The following is an 18,333-nucleotide window of genomic DNA, read 5'->3' on the forward strand; positions in this document are numbered from 1 at the left end:
GTGTCTGAGGCAGATTAAATTAAATGTAAAGGAGGAGAAACTGGTAAAGCTGAACTAATTCCTTTTCCCACCTTACATTATCACCCTGAAATCTCTATTAGTTCAAGTAACTATACTGTCACTCTCAAACCATAAACCCATTGTGCATTGGTCATTTAGCAAACCAATTACATATGTCGTCTTAACTGGCTACCTCCCCATTCATGTTCTCCAATGCAAAAAATATAAATTTTTAATGTTTTGGACAGGAACCAGCCAGAGAAAGCATTCACCATGTATACCCTACAGCTGATGTTCCAGATCATGTACACTATACAATTGGAGCTGTGATCCTAGTAGTGGGAATAACAGGAGCGCTGGGTAACTTCCTGGTCATCTACGCCTTCTGCAGGTATTTCATGTTTATGTAGTTGGTGCGCCTATAAATATCATCTAGTGACCCTAAGAAGCAGATTCAGCTATAATAAAGATGGATGTCAGGAAATCATGATAGCAATTGAAGGAATATTAACACAAGCAATTTTGTTGTAGCAATGATTCGTTGAATATATTGTGTTTAACAGGTGCAGGCAGGATATAACACTGTTTAACATCCTAATTGTCCTAATCATACATGCAAGGCATGATACCTCATGCTACCAGCAGGGCACCCTATTTCATAGTCAGAAATCTCCTACCTGGCAAATCAAGAAATTATCTTAGGGGGTGATGCCCATAGCAACCAATCAGCTCTGATGCAACATTTATCAAGTACATTCTATAAATTGATAGGTAGAAGCTGATTGGTTGCTATGGAATTGGTTGCTAACTTCTCCAATGGTACACTTCTCCGCTCTTTTCTCTGCTTGATACATCTCCCACAAAGGTTCAAATTATTCAGTATTATGAAGGTCAAGAAAGATACTCTCTACTTAAGCTGAGTACTCACTGTCACGATGTGGCTAAGGTGATTCTCTGCACACGGAATTAGAAGACATGGACCCAGGTTGAGGTGGGAACAGGAGGTGAGGGGCCTGGATTAGTGACTTCCTCATCCACCAGTACCGGATGTTGGTGAGACCTGACCAAAGGAGCAGAGTCTAAATTACTGGGAGGTGTTCACCAGTGACCCCTCCAAGCGGGATTTGGGTTTAAGCTGCACCTAGTAAGCAGGTCACAGCCCTTTGGTCAGGAATCTGGCACAAGTGGGAAATGGAAGAACACTATCACAGGGAAAGCACAGGAGAAAAATATTGGAGGTTTGTACTTAAGTGGTGTATTAAGTACACACTTAGTGGTTCCAATCGCAGTGCTGGCACAGAAGATTAGCACTAGGAGATACAGTAGTACTTGGATAACATACACACTCATGGCTTCAGACGCAGAGCTGGCACTGGATAATGGATATTAGGATGATGTACTAAGTGCAAGCACTGTGGCTTCAGAATTAGAACTGGCACAGGAGATATATATTATGAACTGGTACTTGGATGATGTACAGTACTAAGTACGCACATTGTGGCTTCAGACACAGCACTGAGACGGGAGACTGGTATCACGAGATGGTATTAAGTACACACACTGGGGGATTCAGCCATAGAGCTAGCACAGGAGATGACTCTAACAGATTGTACTCAGAAGATGTTCTGAGTACCAGAGCCGTAACTAGACTTTTTGGTGCCCTGTGCCTGAGATACCATTGGCACCACCCATTTTATCAATAGGTAAACTAGAAAAAAGGGCCATGGCCTCATGGGGAAGGGCCAGGGAAGACATAGGGGAGACCAGGAGATACTGGGAACAAAAGAAGGGGAAGCTACACGTGAGAATTATAATAAACAGGAACATTTACAGGCCCAAATAGCACCCCCTGCCCTGTGGTGCCCTGTGCCATGGCACTGGTCGCACCACCCTAGTTACGGCCCTGCTGAATACACACACCATGGAAAACACTAGGAACAAGTCACTAGAAGGAACGGAGCTTAGAACCTGGACCGCTGCAACAGCAAGTTTACACTGGAATTAACAATGTTGTACAGGCAACTTGCTGTTGTCCAGAGCCCGGTTATATACCCTAAGGTAGCAGTCCATTGAAGGACACTGTCAGCAACCAATGCTACCATTGGGTAAAGTGTTTGTCAGATGAAAACAGACTGCCATGGCTGCGTCCATGGTGGCAACCGCAGAAACCACATCACTGTTAAGTTTTCCAGTGCCCACTCCGAGTAAGCCATCTAGAACTCTGGCTATGAGGTCTTCCACCACTAACAACTGTCTGTTGTTCCCTTAGAGATAAATTGCTCACTGGTATGTAGGTGGCCGCCTGGATTTACTACTCTGAGTAGTAGCAGCTTACAGGAGTGTCAACTGGAATACTGAGATGGAAAGAAGGAGTCTTGTACAGGAAGAGTAGATAATACAGTTGGAGAGATGAGGCTTGGGAGCGGATTCAGGGTCTCATTCAGACCCGCTCGCGAGCGCTGTACGTTCGCAAGCGGGTCGACGGTGCCCAAGTGCACATGCGCACGACGGATGGAGCTCATTCGTGCCCATGCGCGAGACCCGGCGAGCGACGGGGAACCCGTCGCTCCAGGTCTCGCACCAATGGGGGCGTGCTGTCGATGGTGAGTGACAGCATGCCCCCTTTGGTGGGCGTGCCGGGGGCATGGCTGCCCAGACGGAGGCGTTCCCATGGGAACACCTACCGTCTGGGTCCGGCCCCACTGACATCACTAGTGATGTCAGTGGGAGTGATTTTGGCTCTGATAGAGCCAAAATCACTCCAGGGCTTGCGGCAACGAGACCCAACTGCAAGGGTCTCATCGCAAGCCCGATGGTCGCGATGGTCTTGACCATTGCGACCATCATCATGGACGCTCGCATAAGCTGTGGGTGGTAACCCACAGCTATACGAGCTTCCAAAAGGCCGCACCATTTTCAGCTAGGATGGCCCTGATTCAGAGCGAGCACTCTGGTCAGAGCGTCCGGCTCTGAATCAGGCCCTGTGTGAAGTATGCCAATGGTGTGGCTACTGTCCCGATGGTGCGGCAAATGTGCTGATGGTGCACCTCAAGGAGGAACAGAACACTGACCATGCAGCCAAGCTGATGGAACTCACAGATACGCTATAGTTGGTGTGGCGTCAATAGTCCAGTGTGTACAAATAGGAGGAAGCACCAATCATGCTGAATAGTGGATGACACATCACTTCTTGAGGTGAGCTGATCGCCTAGTGACAAGAGAAACTGGAGTAACCCCATCCTGACTGGGTAAACTGCTCAAAGGAGGCAAGTCGTGACCACGACTTGTAACAGTACCCCCTCTTGATGTAGGGTTGAAGAACATCCAGAACCTCTTCTCAGCCTGGGAGCATGTAGAGCAGTCTCCGGAACCCAGGAGTGTTCCTCCGGACCATAGCCGTTCCAGTGGACTAAGAACTGCAGACGACACCTGGAAATTCTAGCGTCTAACTTGTGTTGGCCGTGGACTACAACTGAAGCAGGCCTGCATAAGACCGTAGGTTTGAACTTGGCTGAAGAGAAGACTGGCTTGAGTAAGAAACAGTGGAAGGTATTGTTGAAATGGAGAGAGTTGGGTAATTGAAGTTTGAAGGCTACCGGGTTCGCCTGTGAAATGATTCAAAATGGACAAATAAACCTAGGACCCAATTTCTGCGTAGGTTGGCAGAGCTTGATGTTTTTGGTGGAGAGCCAAACCAAATCACCCTTCTTAAATCCACACGACAACCGATGTTTATCATCAGAAATTTTTGAGCAGAGAGATACTTTCCGAAGGCTTTGATGGACCTTACTCCAAATATGACGGAGCCGAGAGACAGAAGATGAGGCTGGTGAACAGGAGTCAAAAGCATTTGCCATCAGATGTTGCCCTGTAACACAGAAGAATGGGGATACCGAAGATGCAAAATGGCATGAATTGTTAAAAGCAAACTCAGCAAGCGGTAGATGGGATACCCAGTCATTATTACACTTGGAGACATAACAGCGTAGATATTGTTCCAGACACTGGTTAACGCGCTCAGTTTGTCCATTGGACAAGCTTTAGCAATGGTATGAAGGGTGCCATTTTGCTAAAACAGTCCACCACCATCCAGATCACGGAACATTGAGCAGACATTGGGAGGACAACGATGAAATCCATGGCAATGTGGGTCCAGGGTCTCCTAGGTATGGAAAGCGGAAGTACTAGACCTGAAGGTGCTGTCTGAGGTGTCTTATTTCGGGCACAAACCTCACATGTCAGGACAAAATTCACTCACATCTTTGGTCAACGAAGGCCACCAATCAGATCAGCCAGATTTCGGGTGATGGCACAATGGAAGAAGAAGTCTGGAATGATAGCCTTGTCTGCCCTGGACACCTGTTGTATAGGTTCAAAGCTCCTGGATAGAGTGTCAGCCTTGATGTTCTCTGAACCAGGATGGAAGGAGATGAGAAAGTTGAACTGGGTAAACAATAATGCCCAACATGCTCACCGCGATCTCATAATTTGTGAGAAAAGAATGCAGACGGGTACAACTTATCATCACAAGGGTCCTTCTGTGACAAGACGGCTCCAGCTCTTACTTCAGATGCATACACCTCCAGGACAAATGGAAGGTCAGGATCAGGATGTCGGAGAACCGGTGCCTGACTGAATGTGACCTTGAGGACTTTGAAAGCCTTAACTAACCAATTTTGGGTATCCACTCCTTTCTTTATCAGTTACACGATGGGTGCCTGTCACGCTGGGAGGCGGTTTTCTGGAAGCTGAGGCCTGAGGCTGCGGGAGGAAACGGAGGCGAGGGGCCTGAATGTACGACCTCCACATCCACGGGTCTTGGTCATTGGCGAGACCTAGTCAAAGGTGCGGAATCTAACCCACGAGATGGTGATCGCCAGTGACCCCACCAATCGGGATATGGGCTTGAGCTGCACCTCGTAAGCAGGTCACGGTCCTTTGACTATGTGACCAAAGCCTGCGGGAAAAAGGAGAGACGAACACTCGTGGCCCAAAGGGTCTGTGCCAGTAAGGGGCATGTAGGGACACTGTACTTGAGGTACAAGGAAGTGTGCACTGCCGATACACTCTACCGGGTTGCCGGTTAGAAAGAGTGCACCACGGTGCAATACTGTAATACGTAGGTAGGGACCACAGAGTCCATTAACAAGGTGGGTAGTGGTACTGGAGCCAGCCAGAGATTATGATGCTGGAGAGGTGGGTACGTATAACTACACTCAGGCTGTGATGGTAAAGCACTGGTGAAATGGATAGTATACTGCACACAGGCGGCGGTGGTAATACACTGATGGAATGGAGGTATACTGCACACAGGCGAGGTGGTAACGCACTGATGAGATGAATGATATAGCTGCATACAGGCTGAGGTGGTAAAGCACTGGTGAGATGAATGATATAGCTGTACACAGGCTGAGATGGTAAAGCACTGATGAGATGAATGATATAGCTGCTCACAGGCTGAGATGGTAAAGCACCGTTGAGATGAATGGTATAGCTGCACACAGGCTGAGATGGTAAAGCACTGATGAGATGAATGAAATAGCTGCACACAGGCTGAGATGGTAAAGCACTGATGAGATGAATGAAATAGCTGCACACAGGCTGAGATGGTAAAGCACTGGTGAGATGGATGATATAGCTGCACACAGGAATAGATCACTGGAAGCAAGGGAACCTGGAACGAGAGACCACTAGTAACACTAGCAGCGACAATGGTTGTTCAGGTAACTACCTGATACACAGGAGCCAGATATATACCCCTGGAAGCCCACTGATTGGTCCACAGCATCAGCTGACCGGCCAGACTGTCAGGGAAGGAAGGATAGTCAGAGAAGGAAGTGTCATGGCGGCGCCCATGACGGGAACTCCGATCCCCACGCACCAGGCCGCCCAAGACACCAGCATCAGGGAGAATGCTCAGCACCTCCCACGTCGCCGCACCAGCCGCCCGACTGCCCGAGAAGTCAGAGGAAGCCAGCAGGATGGTAAGGGACGGCCGATCTCCGGCTGAACTCTGACAGTGCCACAATGTTGGAGAAAGATTTAATGAATCAGCGGTAATAAATTGAAAAGCCAAGGAAACGCTGGATAGCCTTAAGGGAAGTTGGTTGGACCCATTTCAGTATAGCTTTGACTTTACCAGGATCCATTGAAAATCCCTGGGACGAGATGGTATATCCCAAAAAAGAAACCTGTGTGACATCAAAATCACATTTCTCCAACTTGGCATATAGGTTGTTCTCCCGTAGTTTTTGAAGAACCTGACGTATAAGCTGATGATGTTGATCCAGCGATTGAGAGAAAATGAGAATGTCGTCCAGATATATTACAACGAATACCCCCAAAAACTCTCAGAGGACGTCATTGATCAGGTCCTGAAAAACTGCCGGGCATTGGATAAGCCGAATGACCAGGTACTCGTAATGTCCTGAGTGAGTACTGAAGGCCATCTTTCATCCTTACTTTTGGTTCGAATGAAGTTGTAAGCCCCCCGAAGGTCAATTTTGGAAAAAATGTTAGGCTGGCACTGCTGGTCGAACAGTACCGGGATGAGAGGTAATGGATATGAATTCATAATAGTGATGTTATTAAGACCTCGATAGGGATGATGCGATCCATCCTTCTTTCCCAAGAAGAAAAAGCTAGCTCCCACTGGTGACTTAGAGGGATGGATTAACCCTTTAGCCAAAGCATCTTCGATGTACTCTCTCATTGCTTTTTCCTCCAGTACTGAAAGGGAATACAACCGACCTTTGGGTAACTTAGCACCTGGAATCAGGTTGATGGCACAGTCATAGGGCCTATGTGGAGGAAGGACATCCAAAAGTTTCTTAGAAAATACATCGGCATAATGAAGATACTGACTTGGAATGGCTAGAGGAACCTCGGCAACCGCAGGTTGAACTGACCGAACTGGAATGGCCAAGCAATGAGTTTGACAGGCATGACTCCATTTGATTATCTCTCCAGACTGCCAATCAATCACGGAATTATGATCCCTAAGCCACGGAAGACCAAGAACGACTGGAGCCAAGGGTCAATGGAGGAGGTTAAAAGACGAAGGGCTCAATTCAGACCCGGATGCTAAGCTGCACCCGGACGCTAAGCTGCAAAAGGGTGTGGGTATGCAAATTCCACGATCGCACTGTCTGGTGTAAGGACGCCCTCTATGTCTTAGAGAGCAATGGCAGAGTGAGCGCATGTTGGTAAAAAGATGCCCACTTTTCTTACTTAGCACACGTCATCTCCAGAAAGTGTACTGATTAATCAGAACCATCGAGAGCCATCGGAGCAGCACGCAGCGCTTGAGGTAGACCCTACCCCGCCACAAGCACTGTGATCACTGCAGGGTGAAATACAACCAAGTAACGTGTACAATGACGTTTCAAGCACCTGAGCAGGATTCTGCCCCTGTTCCATATTAGCAGAAGCTATGAGCCCGATACAACTCTTTCTTCCACTATATTATTGGGACGACTGTAATGTTATGTTTTCCAGTGCCCACTATGAGTAAGCCACCTAGAACTCTGGCTACGAAGTCTTCTGCCACTAACAACCACCCATTATTCCCTTAGAGAAAAATCGCTCACCAGTACCTAGGCGGCTGCCTGGACTTACTGCTCAGAGTAGTAGCAGTTTACAGGAGTGTCAACTGGAATACTGAGATGGAAAGAAGGAGTCTTGTGCAGGAAGAGTAGATAATACAGTTGGAGAGATGAGGCTTGGGGGCCGATGGTGTGAAGTATGCCAATGGTGTGGCTACTGTGCCGATGGTGTGGCAAATGTGCTGATGGTGCGGCTTGTGTGCCGATGGTGCAGCATTAGCCATTGGTAGACAGTTAATGGTAATGCTATGGCTTTGGGAGCCGATGATGCGGCAAATGTGCAGATGATGTGGCTTGTGTGCCGATGGTGTGGCAATAGCCATTGGTAAACAGTAAATGATTATGCTGTGGCTTTGAGAGCCGATGATGCAGCAAACATGCCGATGGTGTGGCTTGTGTGCCGATGGTGCAGCAATAGCCATTGGTATACAGTTAATGGTAATGCTGTGGCTTTGGGAGCCGATGATGTGGCAAATGTGCCAATGATGTGGCTTGTGTGCCGATGGTGCGGCAATAGCCATTGGTAGACAGTAAATGATTATGCTGTGGCTTTGAGAGCTGATGGTGTGGCGAATGTGCCGATGGTGCGGCTTGTGTGCCCATGGTGCAACAATAGCCATTGGTAGACAGTTAATGGTAATTCTGTGGCTTTGGGAGCCGATGATGAGGCAAGTGTGCTGATGATGCTGCAAGTGTGCTGATGGTGCGTCTTGGGTGCCAATGGTGCGGCAATAGCCATTGATAGACAGTAAATGATTATGCTGTGGCTTTGAGAGCTGAAGATGCAGCTTGTGTGCCGATGGTGCGGCAATAGCCATTGGTTGATAGTAAAAAGCAAATGCTGCGGCTTGGAGAGCCGATGTCAGCATGGAGGTGAATGTGCGGCTTGGAAGCCATAGAAGAAGCTGGAGAGCAGGGAGCAGCATGGAAGCTGTTGGTGTGGCAAATGTGCCAATGGTGCGGCAAAAGTCGTTGGTAAAAGAGTAAGTAGTCGGTGCTGCGGCTTGGAGAGCTGATGGCAGCACGGTGGTGTAGGTGCCACTAAGAAGCTGTAGGGAAACTGGAGAGTTGGAGGTAACACGGAAGACACTTCGGAGGGCCAAAATCTGCAGCCCCCAAGCCACTTTGGTTGGCCAAAATCTGCACCACGAGGAGGAACAGAACACTGACCATGCAGCCAAGCCGATGGAACTCACAGATACGCTATAGTCGGTGAGGCAGCAAAAGTCCAGTGCTTACAAATAGGAGGAAGCACAAATCACGCTGCATTGTGGATGACACGTCACTATCGCCTAGTGATAGGAGAAACTGGAGTAACCCCGTCCTGACTGGGTAAACTGCTTGAAGGAGGCAAGTTGTGACCGCGACTTGTATCAATCATGGAGCAAGCACAAGGACGTCCTAGCCATACGCGCACGCAGGGGGGGTTTCCGAGTACCTAGAAACCCCCCCTGGCCGCCGCTCCATCGCCGCGCAGCTGATTTTTTTTTTCTAAAGAGAAGGAGCAGCCAGAGTTCAGCTAACATACAACTGGCTGGGGCTGTGCTGCTGGCTGAATGTAGGGGGAGCTGTAGCGGCAGCGCGCAGCTCCTCCCTGGCAGTTCCGATGGGGCATTGTGAGAGGCGGCTGAGGGGCTCTCTATTCCCGGCGCACTATCTTGGAGCCGCAGGTGAGTGGGTGCTTATTCTTTAACAAATTATGATGTCATTGTTTGCCTGTGTGTGTGTGTGTGTGTGTGTAGTCTTTGTGAGTGTCTGTCAGTGTGTGTGTGTTGTCTGTGTTGCTGCCGCCATCAGGGGGGTGCAACCGGAACTTATGTACCGGGCCCGGGCTCAGAGGGTTACCCTCAGAGTGCAGATGATCCTGCCTGTGAACTGCTACAGACAGATGTCTGCCTGTAAGTACAGAGCAGTTTTTTGTTAGGATCAGCGGCGCCCTGTTACTGTGACTAGCGGCATGCATTGCAGGCAGCTGCTGACACCCTTCTCATAGGAGGGCAGAGCAAAGGCTTCAGCACTGCTCCATTAACAAGCTGCGACATTGCGTCTATTCTAGGCCACCTGTTCTTCTTTCTCCCCTGCAGGGGATGAGTTAAGTCCCCTCTCCCCGCCCCCTATCTAAGTCCCGCCCCCTCCTCTATCTCCTGCTCTGCCTGGCCTGTCTGTCTCCCTGCTTCTTCCAGAGTCTACCCCCCTCTACGAGGCCCTGCCCCCTCCTGCTTTGATGGGCCTGTCCATGTCCCATGCAGGCAGCAGCCAGGGTGAGGGACACATAATGCTGCAATCAGAGGTAAGGGTGATGTACAGTACTTATTCATGTTAAGTGGGTGAGGTGGGGGTATATACTTATATAACCTGGAGGGAGAGGTGGGTTGAGGGGTGTAATGTATGGGGGGTAAACATATTGTCTGGGGGTTGAGGGGTGTAATGTATGGGGGGGTATAGTATTGTTTAAAGGGGGAGAGGTAAATGTATCTGGGGTGTATAGTTATGCATCAGGGATGGGAAGGGGGGATGAGAGGTATAGTAATGTATCTGGGGGTGTATATTTTTATATTATCTGTGAATTGAGATAGGCTTAAGGATGTAATATACCAGGGTGTGTGTATACCTACTTTATCTGGTAGGGAAGGTAGGTTAGGGAGTGTAGTATTGTATTGTGGGAGTGTCGTATACTAATAGTTTTTTGGGATTGAGATGGGCAACGGGTTGTAGTATTCTATCTGGTCGATTGTGTAGTAGTATTTTGTGCCGTGTGGTATATTAATATGACGGGATGTACAGTATGCTATGTTCTTTATGGATATACTGACGTTATTTGGCAAGTCTATAGTGTGTGTATATATATATATGTGTGTGTAATTAATATAGGGGGTAGCTCAGTGGGTAGAGGAGGTGGGGGGCTCTGTATTCGGTGTTTGGAAACCCCCCTTTCAAAATCCTGCGTTTGCCACTGCTAGCAGACCCCAGATAAAATCCTCAGCTTGTCACTCACTGCTGCACCTTGCGTCTGACCAGTGACGTAACTATAAATTTTGCTCCCCCCTGCCAAAAAAGTTTCGGATGCCCCAGAACCCCCCCGCCCCAGCCATAAAATAAACACACTCAAAGATGACGTTTAAGGTGTGTAGTTTGATGATACAGGGACGTCCCTTATGACACAATAAGTAATGCCCCTTATAACACATTATGCCACACCGTAATGCCCTTGCACATTGGGCCACAAAATAATGCCACATATAACACATAATGCCCTTATAACAAATTATGCCACACCGTGCCCCGTATACAGTGCCCCCTGTAGTAGTCCTCCTGTAGCAGTACCCCTTATGCAATGCCCCATGTAGTAGTGGCCCTTATGCAATGCCGCCCTGTAGTAGTGCCCATTATGCAGGCCCCCTGTAGCAGTGCCCATTATGCCGGCCCCCCTGTAGCAGTGCCCATTATGCAGGCCTCCTGTAGCAGTGCCCCTTATGCAATGCCCCCTGTAGCAGTGCCCCTTATGCAATGCCCCCTGTAGTAGTGCCCCTTATGCAATGCCACCTGTAGTAGTGCCCATTATGCAGGCCCCCTGTAGCTGAGCCCATATGCTGTGTCCCCTGTAGCTGAGTCCCCACCCACACCCGTGTTCCTCAGTCAGGTGATTCATGCTGCTCCTCTTCGGCTGAGTGCTTCTTCTCCTCACAGGCAGCCAGGTACACAGAGAGGTGGTCCGATGCTTCGGCAGCAGCGGAGCTGGCCTATCAGACATTAGAGGTCCAGTAGAACTTCTAGCACCTGTCTCCTCGTAGGCGGCGGCCATTTTTGGAGGGACGCTTTCAGCAGATTTCATGCGGATGGCAAGTCCGCATGGAATCTGCAGCCCCCAAGCCACCGCGCGCCACAAGCCTCCGCGCCCCCAAACCACGGCGGGGTCTGTGGGGGCTGTAGTTACTCCGCTGCATCAGACCGCTCTAGAGATCAGGGGAAGCCGGCACTGAGGTGAGTAACATGCAATCCTAGGCCGCAACCTGACACTCACCTTTCAACTGTGCAACCCATCGATGCAATGTAACAATACACAATATAGCATACTATAGCGCGACATATGTCACATGTAACAGCACTGCGTTGGCTGTGGAATCGTCCCATCTAATCAGAAACAATGTGTTAGGCATACACACTATACAATGTGTACAATATACTGTTCTCATCCGTGTCAGAACGATATATTGGATGATAGACCGTATAGTTTGTTCCCAGCTTTACATTGTTCACAGCTGGTATCTATATTGGCAGAAGGTCCAGACATCCATTCCCCCAACATACAACATATTAAATACCGACGGCTGAATAGCTGTTGAATCTCATACCGATGCTGGAAGGCCAAAGGTTCAAAGGACCTCATTCAGAGACGGTCGCACGGAGTGATTGGACGTAGCGAGCTATGTTTTTTTCAACTGCACATGCGTGTACATGGCAGTGCGCGTGCGCAAGATTGTCTTCCCGACCGCAATCCTCTTGCTCGCTATTCACTATGAGGTCGTAGCTGTGATTGACATTTCATGCCGTTTGTGGGTAGTTACAGGGGAAGGTGCTTGTGAACGGGGGTGTGGTGGTGCGCACGCAGGCGTGGTTGACCTTAAAAAGGGTGTTTTAAGGGCATGCATATATTACTGAGTGAGTCATCACACACGTCATCTCGTTGCAATAACAACACTACTGCTCGCAGAGCTAAGGGTAGCCCAGGGTCTACCATAAGCATCGCGAGTGCTGGCGATGGTTTCTGCCTCAACCGATGTTTGTAGACAATTAACAATGTAACAGGTGTTAATCGTGCTGATGTAGGTTGTCGCTTGCTACCGACTCTGAATTAGGCCGTAGAGATAGGAGGTGTGCTTTCATTGTTGTGGGTGTTTCTGCGCTTGCGATGTGAGTTGCGATTGAGCGCTCATTTTGCATATTTTTGATCACTTTGGGTGCGAGCGACCGCCTCTGAATGAGGTCCAAAATCCCAACAGGAGGTGGTAAGTAGTGTAACCCTCCCCTGCCCCCCCCCCTAACCCTCCCTTGGTGGTGCCTAACCCTAGAACTCCCGGGGCGGTGCCTATCCCTAAGACCTCCCGGGGGTGCCTAAACTTATCCCCCCTTCATGCACCTTAAACCCAACCCTCCCGGGGGGTGCCTAATGATAACCTCCCCCCGCGGTGCCTAACCCTAACCCCTGTCCCCGTAGCCTTACCCTAACACTCCAAGGGGGGTGCCTAACACTAAGTACCCCTGGGGGTGGCTAAACATATCCCTCCACCCTGTGACTAACGCTACCCATTCCCTGCTTACCTTCGTTCGGGATGCTGGCTGTCGGGATTTTGGCAAGGGGCTAAAGATAGGCGTCGGGATTTTGACGCCTACCTTTAGTCCCAAGACGGGATTCCACTGTCAGGATTCTGACGGCCGGCATCCAGGACACTGGTAATGTCACCGCATCCCCTGGAAAATTCTAGCTATCTTCACATTGGCAGGAGGATCAAACGGAACCCCTTCATGACAGAAGAAATGGCAAAGATGGTATTCTCATGAAGCAAATGGAAGTCTATGGCAGTCCTCCTGTCTATCACATTTCAGAGTCTCCATGATTTGCACTACTTTTGTAAATTTACACTGCTTTCACTTATAATTCTCTATTATAATGGATTAAATGAATTAAACCAGGGAAAATAACTGTGGGTAGATCTAAAACAAAAAAGTGGAGGTGTTGCTCATAGCAACCAATCAGATGCTGTCTATCATTTTCTAGGATGCAACAGAGAAATGGATAGCTAGGGGTATATTTACTAAAATGCGGATTTTTAGAAGTGGAGATGTTGCGTATAGCGACCAGTCCGATTATAACTATTATCTTGTACAATGTGCTAGATAGATGTTAAACAGAATCTGACTGGTTGCTATGGGAAATATTTCCACTTTTAAAAACTTGCCCTTTAAATTGAACCCCTAGGGGTAAATTTACTAAGATTCGAGCTAGGTCGAGTTTTTTTTTTTTTTTAAAACTCGATTTGCATCGCCTAAACTCGGGCTTGTTTTGTTTTTTTTGTTTTGCAAATTTACTAAGAAGTGAGTTTAGCTGAAAGACAGTTTTCCGATGGTGAAGCAAATCGAGATTTCTCTCCTAAGTTACAAGTGAAGATGTGATAACTGACCCGAGATTGCAGTGTTTTTTCACTGCAAATCTCTCCCGAGCTAGCTGCCTGCACATATCAGTGAGATATGTGCAGGCTGCTTGTGTTGTACCTTCCATAAGCGGCCGTTCATTGGCTGGGATGCACGTGGAGGAGCCGCTCATTGGCTAAGTCCACGTGGGTTACAGTGTGTCCGCCCACAGAATTGGATATCTACGTCACGGGACATAAGGGTGAGTATTGGCTTTTCTTTCAGGTTTTTCCCACTGATACTTTACGTTGACAAGTGGACGTGAACATCTGGCAGCAGGTAAGTCAGTGTGTGTATGTATGTATGTGTGTAATAAACTTTAATTTCATGGTGTGTGTAGTGGTTTCTTACTCATTTCTTTACAGGTGAACTACAGGTGCCGGAGGTGGAGAGGGGTACCCAATTATTGGAGGGGTACTCAACTCCCTAGGGATCCCTGGCCTGGGCTGACTAGCGGTCAGGACTGATGCTGCGGCTGGGGGGCCCGGTGAAAGGGCTACCTTGGCTGTGGCATCAGCCCCCCGCTAGTAAGGGTCCAGGGCTGGTTTTAAATACAGGGGTACCCCTATGCAAATTTTTGGCCCCTATATTTAAAACCAACCCTGTCCCTGCTGCTGGTACCTAATTTACGGGGTAACCCTATTCATTTTGTTCCTCATAATTTTAGGTACCAGGACAGGCTGGCAAGTTCGGGGCTGGTTAGTCTTTTGGGGGGGACCTCACGTCACATTTTCCAAAAATTAAAAAATATATATATATGATTTCGGCATGTTTCTGCATAATTCGCTGATCAAGAGGTGAGTGTTTAAAACGTCAATTTGGCAGCGAGTTTGCAGGCATCTCTCCCAAGATTGTAATCTCGATTCTTGGTAAATTTGAGAGATGTATATCGGACTGATTTTTGCCAATGGCGAGTAAATGCGAGATTTACATCTCGGGAGAGAAAAAAAATTAGAAAACCAAACCCACTAAAAAACCCACCCGAGTTTGCACTTAGTAAATTTGCAAGATGAAAAACATGCCTAAAAACACCCGAGATTGTCATCTCTACCTATCTCGATTCTTAGTATCTGATTGGTTTCTATGCGCAATACCAGCACTTTTAATTTTTAGAAGCTTTAATAAATCTACCTTCTGGTATCTGGATTTATATGGATCTATATACTGTACTGCACAAGTTCAGAGCCTGATTATGGGAAGGGCAGGATAGAGTGTTTAATCGCCTCCTTCAGTCTTCTGAATAACCTGCACATAATTATGCTTGCTCTAATACCCAATAATATGCCATACCTAAAATTTAGGAAAGTGTAAAGAACCCTTTTTCCTTATAGACTATAGGGGGTAAATTTACTAAGATTCGAGATGGTCCCAATTTGCAAAGTGATTAATCTTGCTAGAACTTGCCAAAACTCGGGTGATTTAATCACTTTTTTTATTCCAAATTTGCCAACAGGCGAATTGAGGCTAAACGAGTTTGCGGATGGTGAAGCAGAACGAGATATCGCTCCCGAGTATCTTATTTTGTAGGAGATTACTCACCCGAGATTGCAGTGTTTTCTCTCTGCAAATCTCTCCCGAGCTAGCAACCTGCACATATCAGTGACATATGTGTAAGTTGCTTTTATGTTAAGACTTGTAAAAAAGGGTTAAAAGTTATTTTAAAAAATTATGTGAGGTCCCCCCCAAAAGACTAACCAGCCCTGGACTTGCCAGCCAGTCCTGGTTCTTAAAATTGCAGGGAACAAAATGTGTATGGTTCCACTGTAATTTAAGAACCAGCACCAAGCAGCAGAGACAGAACTGGTTTTAAATATAGGGAGAAAAAAACATTGGCATGAAGTTACCCCTATATTTAAAACCAGCTCCAGACCCTTTCTAGTGGGGGACTGATGCCACAGCCAGGGGTGACCTTTCACCCCTGGCTGTAGTTGCAGCATCAGCCCTGACCACTAGTCAGCCCAGGCCAGGGATTCCTGGGGAGTTGAGGACCCCTCCAATAAAGGGGTCCCCCTCTCCAGGGCACCCCTGTCCTAGGCTGATAGCCTGCAGCTATCCCCAGCACCCTAGGGCAGTGGGTGCCGGCTTGATTGTGTTAGTGTGTAGTGTAAAATAAATGGTTGGTTAAATAGTCTTTAGTTGTGGAACTACACGAACCAGCAAGCCTCCTCCACATTCTGTTCGTATTTGGAGAACCACAAATACCAGCATGCGGGGTATTACGGGCCCAAAGGTTCTTGTAGTTCCACAACCAAAGCAATATAAAAAAAACACGACATACACTGTGAAAGTTACATTTTATTATAACATACATGCACACTCACTATCACACATACTCACCCAGGAGCTGGTTTTAAATATAGGGGTAACCTCACGGCAATGTTTTTTCTCCCTATATTTAAAACCAGCTCTGTCCCAGCTGCCTGGTGCTGGTTCTTAAATTACACTGGAACCATACACATTTTGTTTCCTGTAATTTTAAGAACCAGGACTGGCTGGCAAGTGCGGGGCTGGTTAGTCTTTTGGGGGGGACCTCACGTCTTGTTTTTTAGAAAATGAACACTATTTTAACCATTTACAGAAATAAACATACACAAGTCACAATGATTTGTGTATGTTTCGACCATCTCGCAACTCAGGGGGTTGAGAGATTGAAAAGTAATTTGGACAGAGACTTTGCTCCTATCTCACCCGAGGTTGTCATCCTGATTCTTGGTAAATTTGAGAGATGTATGTTTTAGGTGAAAAGTACTCCCGATTTGGCCCGATGGTGATTTGATTCGAGATTGCTATCTCACCCGAGAAATCTCTCTCTAACTCACCCGACTTTTGCCTTTAGTAAATTTGCAAGCAGGAAAAAAATTAATTAACCACCCGAGATGGTCATCTCGACCTATATCGATTCATGGTAAATTTACCCCTTGGAGTTTCTGCAGGAGATCACATTGCGTCAATAGCTGTTCTGTTAACGTCATTTGAGAATGGCTCTAACAGAACGAGATCATTTATTTAAAAAATATAAATAATGTGGGTTTTTTTTTCAACAAATGGAACTGAGGCAGAAGATGAGGGAAATAAATATGACTGTTGTGCAAGCAAAAATCAGTAACTAATGAAACAATTTTATATAATGTCATTTAACCAAGCACTTTAAAATACAGTTTCTCTTTCTATAACATACATTGCTGTTTTAGTGGCTGTAGAGAATGCTTTATAGACAGCTCCTTGTGTTACCCATCTAATCTTAACCTTACCTGTGAAAAATCACCAATGCTCCCCACAGACCAAATGCAGAAAACCAAAGAAGGAGGTCAGTGTTAATTTCCTTCAGTGGATTGAAGAAATTATGCTGTTGGACAGTAGCTTAACCCAGGCTGGATAATTAAAAACTGATGAATAGTGGAAGCTAATCTGAACAAAATTCAATTTATGTTACATCAGTTGACAGATGGTTTAAACTGATAATCACAGCTTTGATAGGATTAATATTTTTTCTGCTTTTATATTTATAGAAGTAGGAGTCTCCGATCTCCAGCCAACACGTTCATTATCAACCTAGCTATCAGTGATTTCTTCATGTCTGTAACTCAAGCCCCTGTCTTCTTCGCAACAAGTCTGCATAAGAGATGGATTTTTGGAGAGAAAGGTAAATAACATGATACCATGTAGACACAGCAACTGAAAAAGCCGTTCATTTACTGTACGTCCTTGTCACAGTATTACATGCGATCATCATCTAGGTAGACTTTTCACCGTGTAAACTATTGTTTTATTATTATTTAGTGTCCTTGGTATAAAATGGAGAAGTTGACCATAGCAACCAATCAGCTTCAACCTATCATTTTATAGAATGTACTTGATAAAGGCTACCTCAAAGCTGACTGGTTGCTATGGGTAACTTCTTCATTTCTCCACACTTTACACTGTATGCTGATACATCTCCCCCTTAATCGTTATTGTAAAACACAAGAAGCTCCACACGACAAGTGTCTCACCCTGAGTGTACACACAGACATCATTTGTACTTTAAGTATTTTACATTACACAACATAACAGGAGAAAGGAAACATAACTACATAGCTACATAGCACAAGAAAATTAAAGGTTTCATTTTTGTGACTATAAAAATACAAACACTGAAACACTGTGGAACTGCGGAAGTTCTGATCTGAATAAAATAAATGAACTTGCTGTAGATTAATAAATTGATTGAACTTACATTTAGATTGCCATGAAAGATCAATATGAAAAGTTATTTATGTTCTGCTCTCTTTCGGATGACCTACTGGAGAAGCTGTAAACATTTGACATAAAATGTATGATTTTTATGGGATTTTATAGAAAGCACTGCAATGTGCTGCTTGATTCAGAGGTGGATGAAAAGTCGGAGAAATCCCTACAGCACATGTGCACCACTGAGTGTACGCAGAGATCTCTGTGAACGTGGCTGTGTTCTCTAACGGAGATCAGAAGGAGACAGGGGATCACGAGCGCCGATGGTCATCGTGTCGGTGCACTGATAGAGAAATCCACCGGCGGATTT

General features: G+C 46.7%; 1 protein-coding gene across 1 annotated transcript in view; it reads left to right on the top strand.

Annotated features, from left to right (window-relative positions):
• The window catches only part of OPN4 (opsin 4), a 151,538-nt gene that overhangs the window by 72,624 nt on the left and 60,581 nt on the right, over nucleotides 1–18,333 (top strand). The window contains exons 2-3 of the mRNA XM_088463051.1: nucleotides 249–391; nucleotides 17,303–17,436. Of these exons, the coding sequence (XP_088319177.1) occupies nucleotides 249–391; nucleotides 17,303–17,436 (277 nt within the window). The remainder of the gene's footprint in view (nucleotides 1–248; nucleotides 392–17,302; nucleotides 17,437–18,333) is intronic.

Source organism: Taudactylus pleione, unplaced genomic scaffold (assembly GCF_031769625.1).
Source record: "Taudactylus pleione unplaced genomic scaffold, aTauple2 ptg001314l, whole genome shotgun sequence".
Classification (NCBI taxonomy): Eukaryota; Metazoa; Chordata; class Amphibia; order Anura; family Myobatrachidae; genus Taudactylus; species Taudactylus pleione.